Here is a 25,281-nt window from a genome sequence, read left to right on the forward strand (position 1 = left end):
TCCTTGGTAGATGCACTATCTTAGTATATGCGCTGATATACAGGCTTATACTTGGCTCTTAGAGCTATGCGTCTAATACTTAATTGGTCCTAGTTGGACATGTATTTTGCGTTACATTAACTATTATTTGGCCATATACTATGGATCGAGTTTCATGTCCGGAAGGGCCGGGAGAGCTGTAGCCAGCACTGGAGGAGAAGAGGTCGCTAAAGCGAAGTGTTTTGGGGGAAGGCCGTAGTTCTTTATATACAACGTCTTGATTGATTCCCGTTTGCTTTGCACTGATTCTTGCATGAGGTTGTTGATGCTAAAAGCATTGACACCTTATCTTGTAAGCCATGATCATTAAGGTCGTTGGGTATTCCATTAGACTGCGTTCTATAAACCTGATTTCCACTTATTTTTCCTGAACTTATCTTATCTGAACTTATCTGAACTTAACTGAAATTATCTGAACTTATCTGAAATTATCTGAACTTATCTGAACTTATTAGAACTTATCAAAACTTATTTTAGTTATAACTTGTAGTTGGTCAACCCTTATTTTTCCCGAACTTATCTTATCTGAACTAAATTGAACTTATCTGAACTTATTTTTTCTGAAATAAGTGAAAATAGGGACGACCGAGCTCTTACGATGAGAAGCCTCACTCGTTAACGAGTAATCTCGAGGAAGTTACCAATTCAACCAAGCAAGTAATTCATGAACGTGTGAAATGAAATGCATAAGTTTAACATCAAACAAAGCTTAAAATATCATTAATTGATACAAACATTAAAATCACGAGGATGTAGTATCATACATGAATACAAACCATCCAATAATACATACTACTTTGATTGAAGCATCAAAGAAGAAAACAAAATACAGTTCAAGATAGTAGTAGTACACACATTAAAGAGGAAACAAGTTTCGACACAGGGATAAATTAATTTTGACACACCTACATATAACTATGTCACAAATAATTGTGATCTTACAATAGGTATGCCAAAGTTACGTGTTGATAACCAACTTATTCAAACTTGTATATACACAATAGGATGATAGGAAATAGTAGTAGAACATTCAGTAGGAGATCATACGGTCCATGACAATGTCGAGTGCCTCCGTAAAGCCGTTAGGGTCTTCACATCTATTATTGCCCGAACAAACCATTTTTCCACAACACTTGGCGTCAAAGAACCCACAACTGTCTCCTGGCCTAGGCTTGCAAGATTTGAAAGGATCTGCCAAATTTTGCAATTAGGTTATGTTCTTGTAACGCCCCGACCTCTAATTCAAGTATTAAAGCATAATTAGCAGCGGAATTAACCTAATTTGGTCGGGACATTACCTGCCGTAATTCCGTCTTGGAAATTACAAGGCAACATCATACATAAGCCATAAAAACCTCCAATTTAATATAATAATCCTTTATATCATCAAAATAAAAGTACATAACTTACTAAAAGTCTTTAATTAAACTATTATAACTTTAAGCATAAACTAGGTGAATATTATTAAAGTGAAATTCCTCGCCTCTACTCGTTTCCATCGATCCCCGTAGTACCTAAAATGGAAAACAAAACGGTGAGCCGAAGACTCAGTAACGACTACCCTAGCAACGTAAATTCATTTCAATTCATTTTATTTAATAACACAGGGAGAACAGAATAAGTAAAACATTTAATAAAACATCGTATTAAATTCATTCATAAACGTTTAATGAAAACGTCATTCATAAACTTTTAATTAACATGCTAGTAGTCGGCAAGTACGAACCGTGAAGGAATTCTCCACTGGGCCTGGGCCCATACGAGCCTGGGCTCATCATCGTAACATGTGCCTGGGCCCTGAGCCTGGGCTCATAAACCATGGGAGCCTGGGCTCGTAATCCATGGGTGGACAGGTGTCCGTGGTGCATGCATGACCGATAGATAGGAAGATGGTAGTTTATATACCGCCAGACAAACCAGGTCTTTCACTTTCATTTATCATGTTTTATGTATTTTTACTAAGCCTCGGCTTTTGCATTTCAGTTGAATTAATAACATAACTCTTTCATATCATAAAACATCATTTTGATCCTGGGATCAAATAAAACATCATTTCTTTCATAGCATTGCATAAACATCTTTTTATGAGAAAACTCAATCAAATCATTTTATAGGAAACAATTCAATCAAATCATATTTCATCCCACAATCCATAAAACACATCAAAACATTTAATTCATAAATTCAATCATAAGGTCATATTTTCATAAATCATATTTATAAGGGGATTGCGGGTACTAGCAATAGCCGTTACCTCAACCGTAGTTTTATATTTCTCGTCTGATGGATCGTTCTTCCTGAGTTCCAAGTCCGGTTTCTTTAAGAATATTAAATTATTGAATTAGTTAATAAACGATGAATAAATCTAAAATCAATATTTCATGAATAATAAATTTTATAAGTAATGAATTTATATATAACGAAAATATAATTTCGAAATTTAATGAAAATATTATTAAACGAAATTTTAATCGAAATATATTTATATATTTCATAAATCAATTTACATGAAAATATTATATAAATTCGGTTTTTGCTAAATAAAGCTAGTAATTTGTTTTATTAAAATCGATAATTAAGCCTGAAAATATTAAACAATTTATTAGTAAATAATTATATCATAAAGATTTATTAAAACATGAAAATTAATAATTTTAGAGAATCTGAAATAACAATTTAGGTTCTAACTTACCAAAGCCCAAATGAAAGTGGCCCAACTTAATTATGGGTTTTAAGGAGAATAAAACCAAAACCAGAATTTGGTTTTGGTTTCTGGAAGCAGGGCACGAAACAGGGCAAGAGCACAAAGAGGAGGAGAGAAGAGGAGGGAGGTGGGTGGGTGGCTCGGTGGTTTGGCGCAGCGCCGGAGGTGAGGCGGCGATGGTGTTGATTACTTGGTGGCGGCAGAACGGAGAGAGAGAGGAAGAGAGGGGCACGAGCAGGGGGTTAAGTGGTGGTGTCGTGGTGATTCTGGGCGGAGGGGAGGACGGCTCGCCGAGAAAAATGGGCGGCGGAGGTTGGTGAATAAGGTGGTGAGGGTGGACGGTGAGGGTGGCGTGGGTGGAGCAGTCCCGCAAAGAGGAAGGAAAGACAGGGGCAGGGGATGCGTGTGGTGAAAGGGAGAGGGTGAGGGAGGTGCGGTGGTGGTCGAAGGTAGCTGGGGCGGTGGTCGAGCAGTGGTGGTCGAGGTGGTAATCGATGGTGGCTGTGGTTGCGTGATGTGGTGCAGCAAAAGGGGAAGGAAAAAGGAAAGCAGGGGAGGGACAGGGGAGGTACGCAGGAGGGGAGGAATAGGGCGAGGGTAATGGTGGTGCGATGGTGGTGCTGGGGGACAACGACGGTCAGGGTGGTTGAGGTGGTTGTTGGATGGTGGTGGTCAGTGGTGGCTGCAGTGGTGGCCTACGGTGGTTGCTGGTGGTTCGAACAAAGGAGCAAGGGAGTGAGAGTTTCAGTTTTTGGTAATTGATTTTTGATGTTGAATGTCTGAAATTGGAAGGGAATTTGTATACAGGAAGATTGAAGAACAAGATGAGGTGCTTGGGGTCCAAGTATCTGAATTTGGACTGATTTGAGGGAAGGAGGGAAAGAAATTTCCTTCCTGGTTTATACGTGGAGAGCAAGGGAAGAGGGGAAAGTGAATTTTTGGTTTCTTGAGGGCATTTTAGTAATTTCACATGGTTGGACTAAAATTCAGAAATTTTGTTGCTATTTTAGGAAACTACTAAAAATAAAAATGTTTAGCTAAATTAATTCTTTATATAAATATATATATATATATATCGTTAACGAAAAATAAATTTAGTTTCCGAATAAAAATAAGAACGTTAAATAATTAATTTAGTTTCCGAATAAAATAAATTTAGAAATCCGAAAATAATTAAAATTTAAAAAGTTCGTTAAGCTCGTAAATATGAATATTAAATTATAAACTGAAAAATAAATCGTGTAGCAATATTAAAAATTCAAGCGAAATAAAACTTCGTTAATTAAAATAAAGTTCAAATTTAGGCTTTAAAACGATTTTAAGCTAAATAAAAATAATTAAGCATAACTAATCGAGTTTTAAAAATTCGGGGTATTACAGTTCTGTTCGACTTATTTTGATTTATTTCATATAAAATAAGTTTATAAACTTTTACATAAGGCGGTCTTACAAGAAAGACCACCTTGTTGTCATATAAGTTAAGCAATGAAAGCAATTAGTTAAGCACTGGAACTAATTAGTTAAGCACTGAAACTATTTAGTTAAACACTAGAACTAGTTAGTTAAGTACTAAAACTAATTAGTTAAACAATGAAATCAATTAGTTAAGCAATCAAAGTGGTTTTTCCTGTAAGGCGGTCTTACACAAAAGTTGCCGTAATAAGTTCAAATAAGTTCAGATAATATAAGTTCAGGAAAAATACGTTTTTTTTTCCAAACATTTTCACACACAAATAAGTTTAATTCAGACAATATAAGTTCTTTTAAAATAAAATAAGTTTAGATAAGTTCAGTTAAGTTTAGTTAAGGCTCTATTCTGTTCGACTTATTTTGACTTATTTCAGACAAAATAAGTTCAGATAATATAAGTTCAGCAAAAATAAGTTTTTTCCACACATTTTCATACACAAATAAGTTTATTTCAGACAAAATAATTTTTTTTAAATAAGTTCAGATAAGTTCAGATAATATAAGGGTGTGTTATATTCACCTGATTTTTACTTATTTTTCCTGAATTTATCTTATCTGAACTTATCAAAACTTATTTTAGTTATAAATTGTACTTGGGTAACCTTTATTTTTTCTGAACTTATCTGAACTTATTTTTCTTGAAATAAGTGAAAATAAGGTGAACAGAACATGACAACTATATAGAAGATTAGACAAATAAATCAAACTATCCAAAGCCCAACTTCCCGTATAGGGCCGTAACTTCCCGTATAGGGCCGTCATGAAGCCCAAACTAAATCAACCCAAAAAAGAAAAGAAAAAGAAATATAGGCATTTGAAATAGCACCAAAATAAATTTGAAATACACTTGAATTGCAATTTTGGTCTTTCAGAGACCGAACGGTAGGAATTTTGTGTTTGAGGCTTGAGGGGCTGCTTGGTGCTGAGTTTTTTGCTTAGGAAACTTTACTTTAGAGTTTGTTTAAACCGTAAACCAAATCATAATTTCACGGTTTGGTTTGGTTTACGGTTTGGTTAATTTTTCTAGTTAAACAGCGGTTTACAGTTTGAGTTTGGTTTGACAAAAAAACCTGAATTAAACGGTAAACCGTATTAATTACATGGTTTGCGGCTTAAACCTTTAATCGTAGTTAAATATAACATACGAAGTATTATTTAAACTTTTATTATAAAACGTAAAATATAATATAAAACATATTTAAATATAATATACTTTTATTTAAACTTTTATAAAACTTATTTAAATATAATATACTTCGTATAACATACTTTTCGAAATTGGTTTTTTTAAACGACGCCCGCATTTTCCTAAAAATGCCCGTATTTAGTGTTTAAAAATACGATTTTGCCATTTTATTATTATTATTATTATTATTATTATTATTATTATTATTATGGGAAAACACCAAAACGTTACAAGCTTAACAAGCTACAAAGATCAAATGAACTACAAGAAGTTGGAGGGGAGCCGAGATACAATCTGGGCCCCCACTCCTCTAGCTATGGCGAACCCGATCCTGCTGAAAATGTGGGCAGCTGCCCGCGCCCCAATGTCTTGAGCCGTGGAGTACGTCTGGACCCGCTTCAGCAAAGAAACAGCCCCTTTCTCTAATTCCCCAAAAGAAGAGAAGGAAAAAGGAAAGAAACCGTAACCCAAAGCCCTACAACGTGCCCCATACTTATCCTGCTTCCGCTGCGCTGCAACCGCCACAACCCGACCCGGAACGAAGCCTGACAACCCAGATTGCGTCATAGGGGAAGACCCAGTCAAGTCAACACACACATCCAGACCGCCATCCCATGAGTAAAGCAGTATATCTGCAGGACGAAGAGCTCCATCACTCTCACTAGTCAGCCCAACATCAACCTCCTTGCGAGCAGAAATCCCCGACCGATAGCAAATATCCAAAAGGGTATCACGAACAACATTATGTCGATGTTTGATACCCACAATCCCAGCACAAGACACGGCATGATCCCCATAAATGTCCCCGTCGAAAACCCGAGAGCAAGCAGAACACGGCGTCGAATAAGAGAACAACGGAATACCCAACCGATAGCAAAGAACCGAACGATAAGTCTTACCGTTCATAGTCTGGCCTAACCCCGAGATGGGGACTGCCCGCAACCAAGCCGTGGAGCAACCCCCCTGCTGTGATTTCCATAGGGCAACAAGACGCGAAGATAAGGAGTAGGCGGATTCCGCATCAGCAGTAACCTTCGTGAAATATATGTCTGCCAATTTCTTCATGAGTCTGGGGGCAGCGATCTCACTAGGGCTACGCATAAGGTCGGTCTCCACAGTCCTATTGAAAAGACCAAGAGCATCGCCAAAGGCTGGTCCCGGACCATCAACACCTGAAAGCCGAAGAAGCGAATCCTGCAAATCAGAAGACTGCAAACGGGATGCAAGAAAAGCATAATGCCGAACATCACCAGCTGAATAAACACCCAATCCTCCATAAGAATAAGGCAAGGTGGAAAGGCGCCATTGCCAGTCACCGAACCCAGGTCCCGAAGCAGTCACGATGCGCTCTAAAGAAGCCCGCAGAGCCACATCAAAGGATAATTGGGCCGCTTCGAAAAGATGAGGCGGACAAGTGCGCATAGCAAAGTAGAGTTTAGAAACTCCAGTACACGCACGAAGAAGCAACAACTCACACTGGGGATCATTAAGCTTGGCTACAGCATCCATCAACACAACAGCCTTCGACACACGCTGCGAAACCAACTCCTTACAAAAAGAGGAATCCGTACTGACTGGGCCACCAAGCAACTTAACACCAAGCGCAGGACGAGCAATATCCGTAGGAAAGACACCCTCTAGACGACTGCGGGGGTCCTCCGAAGGCCAGAAAACCTCCGTCTTCTCAACATTAACATGGAGACCTAAATGAGGACCCTCCTCCAAAATCAACTCCAAGACCTGTCCAACCACCAAAGTGTCACCAACGATAGTGCCATCGTCCAAGTACCAAGCCTGAAGAGATAGATCAAATGAGTCTCTGATTCGACACACCAATGGATGTAGAACCAGAGAAAAAAGCAAAGGGCCGAGAGGATCCCCTTGCTGCACACCTTGACAAGACCACAAGGTATGCTCCCCATAATACAGCCGCGCTGGAGAAGAGTAGCAGAATTCAACCCAACGCGAAAGAGCAGGACAATGTAGTCGTACCTCACGCAACAAAGCCGAACGATTGACTAAATTGAACGCATTCCGAAAATCCACCAATAACATAGAGAGGCCAACATCAGCCCCACGAGCCTCAACCAACCGATTGACAGCATGGAGAATGGCCTCACCACCTGCTGGAACCCCAACTCCAAACTGAAGACCTCCAAAGTAGTTTCCTAAACGCGGACCAACCAAAGCTGCCCCGACCTTAGAAACAAGGCGCCTCCAAATAGTGCCCACGGCAATAGGCCGAATACCCCCACCAGGCTTAATAAGTGGCGTAAGAGGAGCACTAGCAATGTATCCTCCAAGCTCAGCAGGACACTTTCCAGCAAGAAAGAGATTAACAACCTGAGTGATAGCATCCACCAACTCATCAGAAACACCTACAGCAGCACCACCCAAGCAATCCAAAAGGTGTTGAGCACGCAAGCCATCTCTACCGCACGAAGTACCACGCGGAAAGCCCATAATCTGCTCCAAAACAACAGCGGAGGAAGCAATAAGGTGATGATCAACAGGGATATCCGGTAAGGTAGGGACCGGAACGGAAGGGTGCTTTGCTTGCAAATCTGCAAGAGTAGCATCATTGTAAGGGGCAAGACCTGAGGAAGAAAGAACCCTAACGGCAGCAGTGTAGTGACCGTCAGAAATCTTTCTCTTGCATTGCTTAATATTACGTTCCGCCAAATCACGGTCGCCGTCAACATCCAATAGAGGGGGAGACACACTAGCCAATGTGTCTATGACAAGTTGCTCAGAACCACCAGGCACACCCCAAGAACGAATAGCAGAGGTGATACTCTCTTCCTGTTGTCGCCGCCTAACACCGGAGGAACACTCACGATTACTTCGTGGAGAAAAAGTCTTGAGGACACAAAGAGGTAACACGAGCAACTGAACCCAACAAGCGATGTCATCTGGTCTGCAAATCACCTTATCAAGCGCCCCTTTCAGAACTCGCGAAAAACCCAAACGACATTTGGGAGGGATGGATTTCACAGAACGCAGCCGCTTGGACCATAAAGTGTTTAGAAGAGCAACATCAAAAGAAAAATGATGTTCTCGAGGCGCAACAGAAGTAGGCAGCTCGGAAGCAGGAGCTTGTGGTTTTTGAATACCGTAGAGAGTAAAACGAATAGTACCATCCCCAGAATCAGGTGGGTCCACAAAAACCGTACTAGAACCACTGCCATGTCGACACCTAATACGATGAGTATGCGTCTTGAAACAATCTCCACATAGCCAAATTCCCATACGACGAAAGGTCACCTCAGCAGTAGTAAAAACCTGCAAATTGGTAGTAAGGGAATGACGGGTTACATCCCGCACACCAGTGCAACAATGACGATCACGTAAGTGAGTGATCAGAGAACTCCTCACCAAACCACGCCCACCTCCATCCTGACACCCGCTAAGACCCACAAAAGGGCAATGAAACTTCTCTACGGAAGCCGCCATATCAAAGCACTTCAACAGCACACTTGATAACCTCAACACACACCAACAATACCAACACCAAGCGCACACTTGATAACCTCAACACACACAAACAATTCCAACACCAAAGAGAAGCAACTCAAGCTTCCCAGCACCTCAACACACACAAGCAACTCAACACCAAAGAGCAGCAACTCAACACACACGAACGCAATCAAACACCAAACTCCAAAACAACCGCACAACAACAACGCATAATCTGACCAAACTAAATGCAAGAACCTGAAACGGACTCCCGAATTGCCAGGAACTGAACCCCAAACACTCTCGAATTGCAGGAAACTGAACGCACTTGCCGGAGAAGAAACTGAACGCCAGAACTTGAAATGAACTGGAAAAAGCCTGCGAATTCCCGTCGAAACCCAAAACAGCCCGCTATCACCCGTTGAAACTGAAACCACCGACAAAACACCACCCGTAACCGCCGGCAAAACAATACCGCATGCCCGTCTGATACTTGACAACCGTCGCCGGACACCACCGACAACAACGCCGAAATCCCGTCTTTACCTTAAACAGCCTGCTATCACCCGCCTGTAACCGCCTGCAACCGCCTGTAACCGCCGGGAAAACACCACCCGTAACCGCCGACTAAACAATACCGCCTCCCCGCCTGATACTTGACAACCGTCGCTGGACACCACCACAACAACGCCGGTAAATCGACGTGGAAGAGCCCTAAACGCACATGATCGAATGATCGTGCCCTAATCGCCTATTTTTGAGAGGTTTTACGTGTTTGTTATTACTATTATTATTATTATTATTATAGCAATGATAACCGTAACAATAATGACAAAAAAAATTTAAAAAAACAAAAATAAATGAAAGAAGAAAAAATACCAACGCCTCCAACAATGCAACAAGCAAAGAACATCTCAGAGCGGCCCCCAATCTCTCTCTCTTTCTATTTCGGTATTTTGGTGAGTTATGATTTCAGGTGCATTAATGACTATGGTAGAAAACCCGATCAGTGGATTTTCCTATTTGGTTTTTTTGATAGTTTTTTTTATAAACCGCCGCGCACAGAATGGCGTCGTTGACACGGCTGCAGCGCAAAGAGATTGCGCCAGCGACACGGAGGCCGCGCACAAGATCTGCGCGGTCGGCGTATGGCCGGCGCAGTCCCTGTGCGCGGAAACCCTGTCGACGATGCTATCCCTGTGCGCAACGGTTTTATATAAAAAAATTATGTTAGTGGTGCGATCCATTGTAAGTTTGTAACTGATGTTGTTTTCTTAGTTCATCATGCAGTAATTGGAATAATGATATTCACATTAGTTTTCATTTGTTATTTACGGCCCGTTTGGTAGCCGGCCATAAATGGTGTCCATGGGAATAAATTTGTATGTAAATTTGTAAAGAAAATCAACTTGCATTCCCATGGTAATGCTAGTTCACTCAAAATAATCTCAATTTCTTTATAAATTTCCATTACCATCCATTACCATCAGTGGCGGATTTAGAAAAAATATTTAGTGGGTGCAAAATAGAAATTACAAACTTTAGTGGGTTCAAATAATTAATTTTATAACAAATTTTGAAGAAAATCTTAAAAATATAAAGAAATTTTTTAAATTTTCACAATTCAAGTGGGGTCAATTGACCCCATTCTTTCTACATTGGCTCCGCCCCTGATTACCATATGAGGAGTGGTATTAGATGGGAACGCAAATTTATGAAGAAAAATACCAAGTTTGAGACACAATTTCATTACCATGGACATCATCATGTTCTTTTCTTGTAAGATAACACTTAAATTTATTCTCATTTCTACCATTTAATACCGACTACCAAACGAGCCGTTAGAGTTTTCAACATGAACCTCTGTTTGGTACATACTTCCATTTGAAAGTCTCTTAATGTTACTGAACAAAGATTTTGTGTATCAGGAGCTATATATTTGTGCACGAGTCCGATGAAAACTTCGTCTGCAACAAGATCATTTTTTCTTTGATTTAAAAAATTTTGTTTGATTTAACCGCCATTTAACCATAATTTAAAAAATAAATATTTTATTGTTTGTTTTTAAAATTTCAATTATTATTGTTATTTTTATTATTATTTTGGGATATAATTTTATAAGGGTAAAATCGACTTTTCGTATTAAAAACACGGGGATATTAGCGTATGTGGGCGTCGAATAACGATACACTTTCGAAATTTGTAAAATGAAATACACTTCTTTTTTTTGGGGACTTTCCAACTATACTTCCTAAAATACAACATTTATATGTTATATTTAATTATTATTTTTCTGGTGTTAGCATTCGGTTCACTTTTAGGGTTAATCCGGATTCGGGACGAGTTCTGTGTAGTTAGGTTCCATTCCCTACCAATTGTTGTTGCGGAGGATCGAACGTGGGTTCTCCCTACCAAGTTCAGCCTCAATCACCACAGAACCAACAACCAATTGATATACGTTATATTTAAATCGGCGGGTCCCACTTTATTTTATTTTATTTTATTTTAACCTTACAACAATGTAAATAATTTCACACACAATAAATAAAAAACAAATAAAAAAGGGGTAAAAACATTAAAACAAGCTAATTAACAGAGGCGTGGGATATCTCTAATTAGGAGTAGCAAAAGCAAGGAATTCTGGGTTTGACTTTAAACATTGCATTTGTTTCTCTTCCAACGTAATCCATGCTGCAATTCCTTCAACGCCTGTTTCGGGATGCCTATAATCAGTAAGGAAAATCATATTCCTGACCTTAGGGGGTCTCCCATCGTTGGGAATTACCCAAACGGGCTTTCCGAACCCGAAGTCAGCCTCATCCAACCCAATCTTGCACCAACTGGTGAAGAGGTAGTTTCCTTCTCGATTCTGTGTAACTGGATTGTCAACTTTCCGTTTAGTCAAAATAACCTCTGCTGTAGTAGTAGTAGTATTAATTTTCTGGGTTGTTTGAGACAAAGATGAATGGATTGTTGTAGTAGTAGGAGGAGGAGTATTAATTTTCTGGGTTGTTTGAGACAAAGATGAATGGATTGTTGTAGCAGTAGTAGTAGGAGGAGGAGGAGGAGGAGGAGGAGGAGTATTAATTTTCTGGGTTGTTTGAGACAAAGATGAATGGATTTCTTTAACAAGGTCTTGAAGCCCATTGCTGCTGCTGGTGTTGGCCTGTGCCTTTGCATTCTTGAGCAAGTTACCTGTTAGATTACAAAAATTAGATTAGGTTTCGTTTTATTGGACTTGTTTTGACTTAACTTATATTATCTGAACTTATATGAACTTATTTTATTTGAAAAAAAAAACTTATTTTGTCTAAAATAAACTTATTTGTGTGTGAAAATGTCTGACAAAAAACTTATTTTTGTTGAACTCATATTATCTGAACTTAATTATCTGAAATAAGTCAAAATATTCGAACAAAACAAGGCTTTAGAACGAGTTGATATAGATAGGAAATCAATCGATATGATCCTTAAACAAACCGTGCACGTGCCCCATATAGCCATATTATATTATTATCAACACACATTACACAATACTAGCACACCAAGTCCAGTGCTCACTTAACCCAATAATTTAAGCACATATCAATATATCATATTCAATATATGTAGCACATAAGTATATACGGAGTATATATTTAAAGATATGCAAAACAATATTTCCTCTGTTTCAAAAAATTTTTGCAACACTTTCACTCTACACTTTCTTTTTTCGTCCGTCCCAGATTAGTGGTTACACTTCTAAATTAGGAATGACCCCAAAATTATTCTATTGTCTCTCTCTTCCCACTAAAAAGTTTGGTCCCCTCTATCTCTCATTCGATTTAAAAAATACCCATTAACTCCTATATATCGCATCCAATTTTTCAATAAAATAACTACTCGTATTTATTATCAGAAAAACACTTATCATCTATAACTTTTGTGCAAATGTAAATGTAACGAGTATTTAAGGTCAAAGTTGTGTCTTGGCAAACGTGCTACTCACTCCGTCCTAAAATAAAGTGTCTGTTTTCCATTTTGGGTGTCCCAAAATATTGTGTTTGTTTTCTATTTTGGGTGTCCCAAAATGTGGTCCGATATTTAATGTTTGTACCTAGAAAATAGTGCATGTTGTCCTATTATTAATGTTTCTACATGAAAATGTGGTCTCATAATTTAATATTTTTTGTCTTTTTTGTTTTAAAAAAAAAAATTGTGTATTTTTCTATTAAAGTACAATAACATTAATAATTCATCATGTTATTTTTCAAGTTTTTTAATTCCCGTAAAAATAATCAAACAGACACTGTATTATTATACTATTATGGGACAGAGGGAGTAACAATTACCCATGGATCCTCTTGGGAGTGGCGGACTCATCCTTGGGCGGATGTTTACAGGTATTATAAGCGATGTATGTTCAACTTCAACTCCAGAATTACGCAATGTTGATAAGGTTTGTTCCCAAATAAACCCTGTCACGGTCTCAAATTTGGTGGGTTTAGGAACCAATTCACTCTTAGCCATGAACATCATCTTCTTTAAAGAAACAATGTCAAATACGAAGCTCTTTGTCACAAGAACTTTGACTGGATTATTATTTGGTTTTTCAGCCGCCTTTGGAAGTTGTTGATTACGAGGAAGCTGAACAAAAATAAAAATAAAAATAAAAATAAAATAAAACATGTGAGCATGTGGCTAATTATTGTTACATCTATCGCATAATAATTAGGCAGCTATTAAAATCTTCTACTTTCTATAAATTAATTTAATTGGTTAAAATAATCACCGATTTAAATTTTGAGAAAATATTAAAGAAAGCATTTATGTGATAATACAAAAGGAAATATTTTATTTTTTCAGTGTCGGGTTTTTGATAAAATTGAAAACATTTATAAATAAACGTAATGTTGCTTGTTTCAATAAAAAAAAAATAGAGGAATCTCAATGCACATTAATTAGTCATTAAATTAGGTGCAAAATACCAAAAATAAAGAACATTTTGGGATGGAGGGAGTAACTATTTTGAACAGGTAGCTAAAAAAAGTAAGGAGAAAAAAGAAGGAAATTGTTTAGTCCATGTTCTGTTCGACTTACTTTTAATTATTTCAGATAAAATAAGTTCAGATAAATTCAGTTAAATTCAGATAATATTAATTCAGCAAAAATAAGTTTTTTTTCAAACATTTTCACACACAAATAAGTTTATCGAAAATGATAAAGGTCGCAACATGCGACCTTTAAGACGTGTCACAATGATGACATGACATGTTTACGTGTCATGATTTAAATTGGAAACTGAAATATTTAACTTATATATAACATATTATATATGTACAAAAAAGGTGAGAAAATCTTAATATTCTAATTTGTTTCCTTTTTTATATCGACTACCTTATTTACATATTTTCATAGTAAAAATATTGCATTGGTAGTAAAAATATTCGGATGACACATAGCCTACGTGGCGCCTATATGTACCAATTAAACTGTGACACATAAGATTGCGACAACTAAATATTGTCGCAACTTGCGACCTTTATCATCAAAATAAGTTTATTTCAGACAAAATAAGTTCAGTTAAGTTCAGATAATATAAGTTCATTCGAAATAAGTCTAATAGAACGGAGCCTTAAATGAAATATTATAAGGAGCTACAATGTTTCGTAGCCCACCAATGTGAAATTTTGTAGCTTAATTCAACTGTAACTTAAAAATTCAATGTAGCAAACTTCGATACACTACTTTATGACTAACCATTGGAGTTGCTGTACGCGGAGGGAACGCCTTAATAGTGGCTTCAAAGTCAGGTTGTACTAGGTCGTCGTCCTTAACTCGCTCATCATTAGCAATGGTTGACCAATTTTTAAAGAAAGTTCCAAGAGAGATTCCATCAAGGAGCTTGTGGAGCACATAGGAGCCAATGATCACCCCACCACACCGGAAAACATTGACTTGAAACGCCAAATGGTTTAAATCCGAGACTGGTCGAGTCACATCTTGAAACTCTGCATGAGGGAGAAACTTGATAAGCAACTTCATTTTCTCAGGCGAGTTCATGACATCCAAGATATTGGAGTCAACTTTGGTTTCAATGAATGGTATTCCTTGGTGGTTGCAACAAATTGTAGAGTCGTCCACACATCGACCTGCAATAGGGTGGAATTTGTCAAGTGTTTTGCTAAGTGAAGTTTTTAGGGTACTTGTTATGTCAACTCGAATTTGTGATGTTGGGGTAGTAGTAGTAGTGTTAGTGTAGTATAAAAGTAAAGGATAGTAGTACAAAGGGGCAGCTTGATCGAGGTGAGAAAGTGTGATGGTTTTTGGAGGAGTTTTTGGTGGAAGTAGTGATGATGGTTTTATGGTTTCTATTGATATTATTTCAATTTCTACTTCTTCATGGTTGACTTCCCCCATTCTATCCACAAAGGAATCCTTATGAAGAAACAAAAAATGAATTATTGTTCTTGCTCACCATTTGGAAAATTATGAATAACGTACTGGGTTATATAGGATCCGTGAAACGCACAAATGTAATAAATTATTATTTTTTAAAAAATTATTATTATCATTATTCTACTCTTTTTTTTGGTGCAAATGAGGCATAATGACGGAATGAGAATCGATCCCAGGATCACCTGGAATCGAGAGGAAAGCTCTAACCAACTGATTTACCCCCACCTTTTTTTTTTTGTTCTACATTAATTCATTAAAAAGATTTTTTTTCACTGAGTAAAATAAAATCATGTTTTGTGAAGGGATGATGGGGAAAAAATAAGAGAAAACTATCATTTATTCGAATTATAAAGTTCTTACTACTTCATATTATTTTAGAAGTTTAGGATTTCGATAAAAATATTTAAGCATTAAACAATTGGGTTTTTAATATCAATTTTTCTTTTTCACCATAAGTTTTAGAAAAAGTAAAAAATTATATAGAAATAGGTCTACAATCGGGTCCAAACTGGTCTGATCCGGGTTTTGTACCGAATTTTGCAGTCCGGTTCGGATCCGGTCCAAGCATATTCGGTCCGGTCTTCGGGTCTTGAATTATCAAATTTCGGTGTTCAGTCCGGTCTGCTGGGTCGATCTGGTCCGAGTTTGGACCGATGAACACCCCTAGCGGTAGAATGAGTCTATAACGCATGTCACATACTGATATGTACTGCAAACGACATGTACTGATATGCACCGCTAATTTAATAAATTATTTAAAATAAATAACTCTAAGTCTTCCCCTTCTGTTTTCATCCTCTCTGTAACATAACTCCCGTTAAATTATTTTCTTGGAGGTACAAAGAGATTCTATAAATAAAAAAAATTAAACTCACAATTGAATTATATGTATGCATCCTAGTACTTTCAAATTTTAAACTCATACGTAGTAATTGAATAAATACTTTGATTATGAACGGTATTTGCAGTTTTTTTTAGTCGTTCGAGCAAAAATCGAATCGGGTTCTTATTTACGCCATTGACATAATCTAGTTTAATACTGTAATTAAGGTAGTACGAAATAGAAGAAAGAATATTGAAAAATAAAAATAATAAAATTGCAGCAAACAAATGATAATTAATGAAAAAAAATCGAGAAAAATAATGTTGAGAAAAGGATTTGATCCAACCTCAACCACCTTAACTAAGTTATAAATTAATTGCACAAACTTATCTCACTAGTTAATTTAGTATTATGGAGTACTCCGTAGTACATAGCGGTACACGTCGTTTATTAAGTTAGTGGTAAATAACTGTACACGTCATTTATTGTAGAACTTTCGCTAGCTATAGAGCCCGTAATTGTACTGAATATCCCAGATCAACTATATTTAATATGATTCCCTTATCGGTTCGGGTACCCCCATCATATTGACAAACCTGGTATTTAACATGTGTTTTACATAAAATGTGATACAATAATATACACAATTTCTCAAAATATTACTTACTCCCTCTGTCCCGGAATACTTGCAACGGTTTGACTTTTTGTATTATTCACATAATTCACTTTGACCTTAATTATTTTATTTATAGTACTTCCTCTGTGCCGGAAATATTGCACCATTTATTTTTTACACTATTCATACTACTCACTCCGTATTTATTTAAGAGATACACTTGGCCGGGCACGAGTATTAAGAAGAAGAATTGAATGAAATAAAATAATAAAGCAAGTGGGGTTGGGTAGATATTTTAATAATTAAACAAGTGGGGACCATGTCATTTTGGTGGGTGGGAGGTGGGGTGGGTTTATGAAATTAATTGTTTAATAGGATGGTGAGTCATAAGGTAAATTAGATGTATTATTTAATTAGATGGTGGGGTTGATAAGTTACTAAAAATGGCAAGTGTACCTCTTAAATAAATACGGCCGGAAAAGACAAGTGTATCCCTTAAATAAATACGGAGGGAGCTAGTATGACTTTGGCAAATTTTTGTGATTCGTACGTAATGAAATTTTAGTCGCGGAGTCATTTTAGATTCGTATCAATATATATTTTCTAAATATTAATTTTTTATAATTTTAACTTGCACACGATTTGAGATACTAAGAGTCAAAGTAATGACTAGAGGAGTAAAAGTCAACCATGTTGCGATATTTCCGGAACGGAGGAAGTATATGAAAAATAAATGTTAGCAATGAGTAATATATTATTGGCTTTTATCTTAATATATATTTTCAAAATATTAATATTTTATAAGTTTTTATAACATATAATTGAAGATATTGATGGTCAAAGTCGTGCATTGACAATCTTATCTAATCAAACTGTTGCGAGTATTCCGAGACCGATGGAGTATATATACGGAGTAAAAGGAGTGATTGATGAGTATGTGGCAAGTTAGGTGTATGTGAGTAGCGTGTGACGCGAGGGAAACGATCACAACCGTCGATCATCTAATCTAACGGACAATAAAAATCCTGCGCAATCAATGGTTCGTAGTTGGTTAATTTCCTAGCTGTCACTTTCAACATTCAAATGAGGTAAGCTGGAAACCACGTGATTTCAACCGTTATTTCATCCCTATCAATTGTCAACTTGTTTCTCGAGCAACTTACGGAGTACTCATTACTCAACAATGGCGCCGACTTCTTTTATTTCTATCACATCACAATATCATACTCGCTCCGTCCCTTAATACTCGACCTATTTTCCTTATCGAGTCGTCCCTTAATACTTGACCTGTTTCTAAAAATGAAAATCTTCTACCAATATTATATTATTTCTCACTCCCCCTATTAACACACCTACCCACTACTCTATACAAAAAATAATAAAAAATTCAACACCCCCCTCTACCCTTTACACATTACCCACTAACTACATTAAAATAATACCCCATTATTAACTACTACCTATTAAACTAATAAGTCAATTCAAATCCCTTAAACTCTGTGCCGGTCAAACCGGATCGAGTATTAAGGGACGGAAGGAGTATATGTTCATGGAAAGTGATCATTTTTCTGATTTCAATCTTGAAATTAAGTGACCCATTGTTAAAAGATTGTGAAGGTTTATTACTAATAACCTCTAATGCATTTTAAATGTATATCTAGATATCTGTGTTTTTCATGGATGAGAAGGGTGGAGAAGGAGGATGGAGAAAGAGGGAGTATGATTTGTTAGTCTACGATTGTTTGTAGGGTTATATATGTAAACTCACTTTAGTTTGGAAGTTGGAAGCACGTCTTCGACACATCTAATGTTTTCCTAACACTCTTGAGTCTTGATTTATTATGTTAATGTCAACATTTCGGCCCCATTATTTTGGACTTAATTGTAGTTTTGTTTAGTTTAGTTCAGTTCAGTTTAAAAGAACGGCATTGTATTCCGCAAATATGATGGTGCAGGGGTGTGCACAGTGCTCTTGGTGCACTGGTGTCCAAACGACATGCAATAAATATAAAAAGCGGATATCTTGTTGAATTCGGAGAAGAAAAGAACAAACGTTGTTTTTTTGATAAAAAAAGAACAAACGTTGTTCTTTTGTTAAAAAAAAGAACAATGACTGCTATGTCCCTTTTTTTTCGTTCTTTTGTTTTTCACTCTATTTTTCTGGTATATATACCTTCTTTTTTATGATTTTCAAATCAGAATTTGTGAAGAGGAGAGAGAAAAACTATGAAAATGAGAGAGAAACTGTGAAGAGGAGAGAGAAAGTAATGGCTTTTTTTTCTTACAGCCTTTGATCCAGTTTCCAGTTCTCAGATATTGGTTGATTTTTCTACTTCAATATCAAATTCTATTGATTCTTCTTCTTCAAATTTGAATTCCTCTGCTGATAATCCGATTTGTGAAGGTAATTTTTCAATTTTTTAAAACGAATTACTTATTTATGATGATTTTGATTTCCATGTTCATTGTTTTCATCATTTCAATTTATTTTGATTTTTTTGATCATTTCGATTTCTGCATTTCTCAATAACCTTGATTAATGTATTTTGATTCTATATTTTGATAATTTTGATGATTAATGTATCTTGATTATATATTTCTGATGATTTTTAATTTCTGTTCTTTTTTCGATTTTATATGTTCTTTTAGTCTTATCTTTTGTTCTTTTATATATTGGTTCTCATATATGTATTAAGAGATTGTAATAATACAGAAAATAATTATTGAACATGTTCTTTTTTGCTTTAGGTTGTTGTTCTTTGTTCTTTTTTGCTTAAGCTTGTTGTTCTTTTGATATTACACACTTCAGATCAAATTGTTCTTTTACCATTTTTGTTGTTCTTTTATCTTTTTTGTTGTTCTTTTTTCACATGGTTAAAATAAGTGTTCTACATGATATGTTCTTTTCTGCTATTTTTAATGTTCTTTTTCTTTACTTTATTATGTTCTTTTATGCTCTATTGTTGTTCGTTTTTTTATTGGTAATGTTGTTTTACATGGTTAAAATAAGTGTTCTACATGATATGTTCTTTTCTGTATTTATAATGTTCTTTTTCTTTATTTATAATGTTCTTTTAGGTTCATCCTCTTTTTGTTCTTTTGAGGAATTGCTCTGTTTATTCAGCCTCTCTTCTTGTTCTCTCAGCTGTTTTTGAAGATTTAACATCATTTGTTGCTGGTCAAGTAAAAGCTTCATTTGCTCTTCGATACTGTACTTTTTGAAAAAAGAACAAACATAAAAGAACATTAAGATTTATATCTAATAAACATAAAAGAACAGAACAACAAAACCCAAAAAAAAATTAAAAAAACAAGTGCACCGTTCTTATCATGAACATGGCTTGTATTTCTTCTCCTTCCCCCTCTTTTTTTTATTTTTTTTATTTTTTATTTTCTGTATATATAATATTTCTCCTATTGGATTCATAACTTCTCATTTTAGAAACACATTCTTGAGAGAGAAAGAGGAGTGCTTTTAGTTTCTCCCAACAAAAGAGATATTTTATGAGAGAGAAAGTTCAAAACAAATTTTCTCCTCCTTCTTTCTCTGAAATGTGACTTTAATTGAATTACGTTTACAAAAAACTAGTTTATTAAGCGAAATACTATTTCAATTTCGCTATTTTTTGAATCTTTTTATTCATTCAAAGAGGTTTATGCTGTTGATGAAGGTGCATCGGGTGATTAAGGTAAATTTTCTCGTTCTTAATTCTATGTTCTTTTTAAATTTTAATGTTCTTTTCTTATAACTTTCTATTTCTGTGGCATCAAAACAGTGTGTTCTTTTTTAAAATCAGCAATTGTTCTTTTTACATATTTATAGTGTTGTTTTCAGATATCTTTTGATAAATAAAATAACGGAATTAGAACATAAATTGGTTGAAAAAGAACATTTCCAGAACTTAAAAGAACAAGAAAAAATATAGATCTGGTTTTTAAGTTCATCAAAGGTTCGTCGTTTTATTTTTTAATTAGAACATAAATTGGTTGGAAAAGAACATTTCCAGAACTTAAAAGAACAAGAAAAATTATAAATCTGGTTTTAAAGTTCATCAAAGGTTCGTCGTTTTATTTTTTAATTAGAACATACTGTAAATTGGTTGGAAAAGAACATTTCCATAACTTAAAAGAACAAGAAAAAATATAACTGCTTTTTATATTTGTACCTTTTGTCTGATTTGTCAATATTAGTGTTCTTTTTGTTAGTGTTCTTTTTGTTAATGTTCTTTTTGTTAATGTTCTTTTGTTAATGTTCTTTTTTTTGCGATTTTTATTTTTGTTGCGTTTTATTGTTATTTATGTGCGTTTTGGGACAGGTGCACCAAGAGCACCATGCACACCCCTGCACAATCTGAGCGTTGTTGTATTCATCTTATATTTTAATGATCTTATTTTATTATTATAATGTTAAATATTACTATTAATTATCTTATAATATTTATTATTATTATTATTATTATTATTATTATTATTATTATTATTATTATTATTATTATTATTATTATAAATCAAATGCTAACAAAGTCAAATATTTTACCAATAATTAGTTGGAAGCCGAAATGTCTATAATAATAATAATAATAAACATCATAACCACTACAAAATAATCATTTTATAGAGACGAGGAATTTCGTCTCTATATAGTCCAAATCCGTCTCAAAAGGATGCTTAGAGACGGATTTGAGACGAAAGTAGGGCGTCTCCATAGAGGGCGTCTCAAAAAAATTTAAGACGGAATTCTTGCAAATCCATTACAATTTTGAGACGGAATTTTTGAAACTCTATATACAATTCCATCTCAATTTTAATTTAGAGACGAAATTTAGTAATCCGTCTCAATTGAGACGTTTATTGTATCCATCTCTAAATCCATCTCTAATTGATACATAATTTTGTAGTGAACAAACAACTAATTGTGCCTTAGTGTTAAACAAGCTCTTAGTGTTGCTTAATTTTAACGTGTTACGGAGCATATACTTCATAAATTGTTCACATTGTAAAAATTAAAAATAAATTGCATTAGATTTTATTTTTAATTCGGATATTGATATCCGAAATAATGAAAATCAATATCCAAATAGGTATTTGGTATTTGAATTTTCGGATCGGATATCTGATCCGAATCAATTTTCGGATCAGATACGAATCGGATTATCAGATATTCGGATTTTCAAATAGTTTAGGTCAGCCCTGCTTATTTGTTTGCCCCATACCTTGTTTAGTTTGTGGTCCCCACATGTCTTTCATCACACTCATAATTAATCTAACTAAAAGACAATGGAGCAATCTTGTAGGGACGGAGGGAGTATTGTTTATGTTTCGAGCTTGTAATCTTGAGATTCATTCAGATTTTCGAATTTTGAGTGTGAAGATGGGGATGCAAGGTGAAACCCGAGTCTGGGATAGACTCCCCTTATCAGGGCCTTCGACACCCAAATTAGTATATTATACAGAGACATCGGAGGAGTCAAGTCCCTCTTACATTATCCCCCCATAGGGATATTTTGTATTTATAGTGGTATGTAGGCTTTAGGTCATGAACCAATATTAGATTTCAAGGGCTTAGATCTATGGGCCCTGGGACCCTTAGTTAGGACCAAAGGAGTATCACGTACAACTAGCCTTTAAGAGTAACTGCAGCCGTATGTACTGTTGTGCATGCTTTGAAAAAAGGAATTACCTCCGACAATTTGGTTTTGAGTAAAGGAAATACTTCGTACGTAGAACTTTAAAACTTCCTGTTCTCATGCTAATCAGACAAACTTTTTAGTTTTATATTGTTTTGACATTAATTACTCATTTGGGGTTGTTTTGTTGTGACAATTTAAATCACATTAGTTATAATTTCTTAGGAAGTTAGAACTAGAGAGTTGTTGGTTGGCAATGACATGATCACGTGAGTACGAAAAGTAGAATTTAAAAAGTTTATTTCTCACAAAAATAGAACTATTTTCTCCTGTAACCCTCTTATGTATAAAGATCAAACTTATCATGGAAATTACAACTTCTTATGTTCAACCAAATAACATTACTCAACTCCTAGAATAAGGGAAATATAACTCTTCAAGTGCAAACAAACAACTTATTCAAGTGGTATTACGGAGGGCTGCCTAAACTTATTTTTCTTCTTATAAATAAAAAGAAAAGTGGGATTTTGATAACAAGAGTATTTCTTGTGTGTACTTTGACTCTTTTAGGATTTGTTTTGAGTCTTTTGACCACCATGCATGTTTCAAAAACTTGTGCACACGTATTACTTATTTTAATTGTTGTAAAAATTATTAAAAATTAGACATTTGAAAAAAAAATAAAAAAAATACATGCATCCATACAAATCTTTTAAGACTTGCTTGATAATGTGTATTCTTATATTTCTTCGCCACGTAATGATGTTCCAATTTAGAATTTTTCCACCATTTAATATTCACCAACTGAAAAGAATCTTCTATTTTTTCAACATGTAAGAAAAAACATATTCATACGAGGTCTTGTATTATTAGTCTCAATAAGTACTTTAATAATAACTATTAGTATAATTTTTGCTAATGTATAATTAGAGATATAATTAATACAAAATACGCATTGACAAACGTGAAAAGTAGAAATTGGAACATCATTATGGAATAAAAAGAATACTATGGGTACATTTTTACTTAAATACAAATTTTTTTATAAGGCGGTCTTACACAAAAGACCACCTTGATATCATATAAGTTAAGCAATGGAGCCAATTAGTTAAGCACTTGAACTAATTAGTTAAGCACTGAAACCAATTAGTTAAGCAAATGAATTAATTAGTTAAGCAATTGAATCAATTAATTATGTAATGTAACCAATTAGTTAAGAAATTGAACAAATTAGTTAAGCAACCAAAGTGATCTTTCCGGTAAGGCGGTCTTACACAAAAGTCGCCGTAAAACTTATATTTCCCGAAGACCTTAAAGTTGAGGTGAACGGACCTTACCACTTCTTTCGCTTGTTGTATCGTCTGCAATTCATTAATCAATCAGGTGTAATTAGAGCATCTCCAATGGTTGTAGCTAGGGACTAGCTTGAAATTTATAAAAGCTTCAAGCTAATAGCTAGACAATTGGAGTGAAAATAATAAATTAGCTTGGCCAAGCAAATTAGCTTAAACAAGCTAATTTGCTTGACAACTAGCTACCAAATGTTGCCAATTAATTAATTGACAAGTGGGCCAAATGGGACCAATTTAAATAACAAGCTAGTTGCTAGCCATTGGAGCAAAAATTAGCTAGACAATGAAATAGCTTGAAATCTTATGTGGCATAAGAAGTTAATTATCAAATTAGCTTACCATTGAAGATGCTCTTAATGGTATGATTTTTTAGGTATGTGCCAATTGTTTGATGATAGGTGTGTGACCACGAGGTTGTCTACATCGCTGGTAACCAGCGAAATAAGCACCCCATACCCACTTTAAAAAATAAAAAAAATTGGAAACATGACCCACCTTCAAATAAATGTGTAAAAGTGTTGTGAACTTGTTATATACTGTCATTTCTAATATAAATATTGTCATTGTTGTATATATACTGTCATTGTTGTATTAAAATACTGTCACAATCACCCAAAAAAGGAAATTATGTATACAACTGTAATGAAATATAAAAAGTAAAGAGACCATTTAACTGAATGGATAAAAGTGTTGCATATTAAATGAATGGGTAAAAGTATGTATACAAGTGTTATATAAGTTTTGTCATCGTTTGCACAAATACTGTCATTGTTGTATTAAAATACTGTCATTGTTGTACTAATTACTGTCATTTTTGCTCATATGTAGTACTTTGTTTGACTTTTCAACTCATGAGATGAAATTACCATTTTACCCCGGGTATGGAGTAATTGTGCCGCTGGTTACCAGCGATGTAGCCTCCCTCGTGTGACCACGTAGACATTCATGGAATTAATTAGGCAGGGAATAGGGACCTCAATACATTATACATAGTTATGAATAAAGAGGTGAGCATGGGTCGGATACCCGAATGACATTGAGAATTTGAGATGACAATTCATTTGTACTTGGCCCAACTATATGAGAAGAGTAGACAAATGAATCAAACTATACAAAGCCCAACTTCCCATATTGGGCCGTCATGAAGCCCAAATTAAACCAACACACACAAAAAACGCAAATTTTTGGCTATACCCGGGTACAGCTAAAGCTGGCTGTACCCCCATCCAAAACGATGTCGTTTTGTGTTGTTTAAAATGAACATTAATATACTGGTACAAAAATGAACATTTAATATTTCGAAAATGAACATTTATTTATTTATTTGGAATGAACATTTACTATTTTGGAAATGAACATTTATTTATTTATTTGGAAATAAACTACAAAAATGAACATTTACTATTTCGGAAATGAACATTTATTTATTTATTTGGAATGAACATTTACTATTTTGGAAATGAACATTTATTTATTTATTTATTGGGAAATAAACAATATAGACGCTTGTAAAAACATAAAAGACCAATGAAGTGAACAATTTCATTATGAACATTAACCATATATTTAT

General features: G+C 35.2%; 1 protein-coding gene and 1 long non-coding RNA gene across 2 annotated transcripts; both read right to left on the reverse strand.

Moving 5' to 3' along the window:
• Positions 1–790: 790 nt before the first annotated feature.
• LOC130461166 (uncharacterized) lies at positions 791–3,571 on the reverse strand. The gene is made up of 4 exons (XR_008921557.1): positions 2,732–3,571; positions 2,294–2,356; positions 1,338–1,553; positions 791–1,230 (listed from the first exon to the last, which is right to left on the reverse strand). It is a non-coding gene; the product is annotated as an uncharacterized lncRNA (long non-coding RNA).
• Positions 3,572–11,314: 7,743 nt separating this feature from the next.
• LOC110783327 (salutaridinol 7-O-acetyltransferase) lies at positions 11,315–15,326 on the reverse strand. Its single transcript, XM_021987657.2, has 3 exons — positions 14,595–15,326; positions 13,187–13,481; positions 11,315–12,050 (listed from the first exon to the last, which is right to left on the reverse strand). The coding sequence occupies exons 1-3, from the start codon at positions 15,252–15,254 to the stop codon at positions 11,467–11,469; spliced, it is 1,539 nt and encodes a 512-aa protein (XP_021843349.2). The 5' UTR covers positions 15,255–15,326; the 3' UTR covers positions 11,315–11,466.
• Positions 15,327–25,281: the final 9,955 nt, after the last annotated feature.

Source organism: Spinacia oleracea, chromosome 5 (genome assembly GCF_020520425.1).
Source record: "Spinacia oleracea cultivar Varoflay chromosome 5, BTI_SOV_V1, whole genome shotgun sequence".
In the NCBI taxonomy this organism is placed as follows: domain Eukaryota; kingdom Viridiplantae; phylum Streptophyta; class Magnoliopsida; order Caryophyllales; family Amaranthaceae; genus Spinacia; species Spinacia oleracea.

Bases quoted from the DNA above. Each gene is read 5' to 3' on its own strand.
- LOC110783327 (XM_021987657.2), bottom strand. From the start codon at position 15,254: ATGGGGGAAGTCAACCATGAAGAAGTAGAAATTGAAATAATATCAATA. The intron at 13,482-14,594 runs GTTAGTCATAAA...ATTTTTGTTCAG, and splicing joins CGCGTACAGCAACTCCAATG to CTTCCTCGTAATCAACAACT. The intron at 12,051-13,186 runs GTAATTGTTACT...GTAATCTAACAG, and splicing joins ACTCCCAAGAGGATCCATGG to GTAACTTGCTCAAGAATGCA.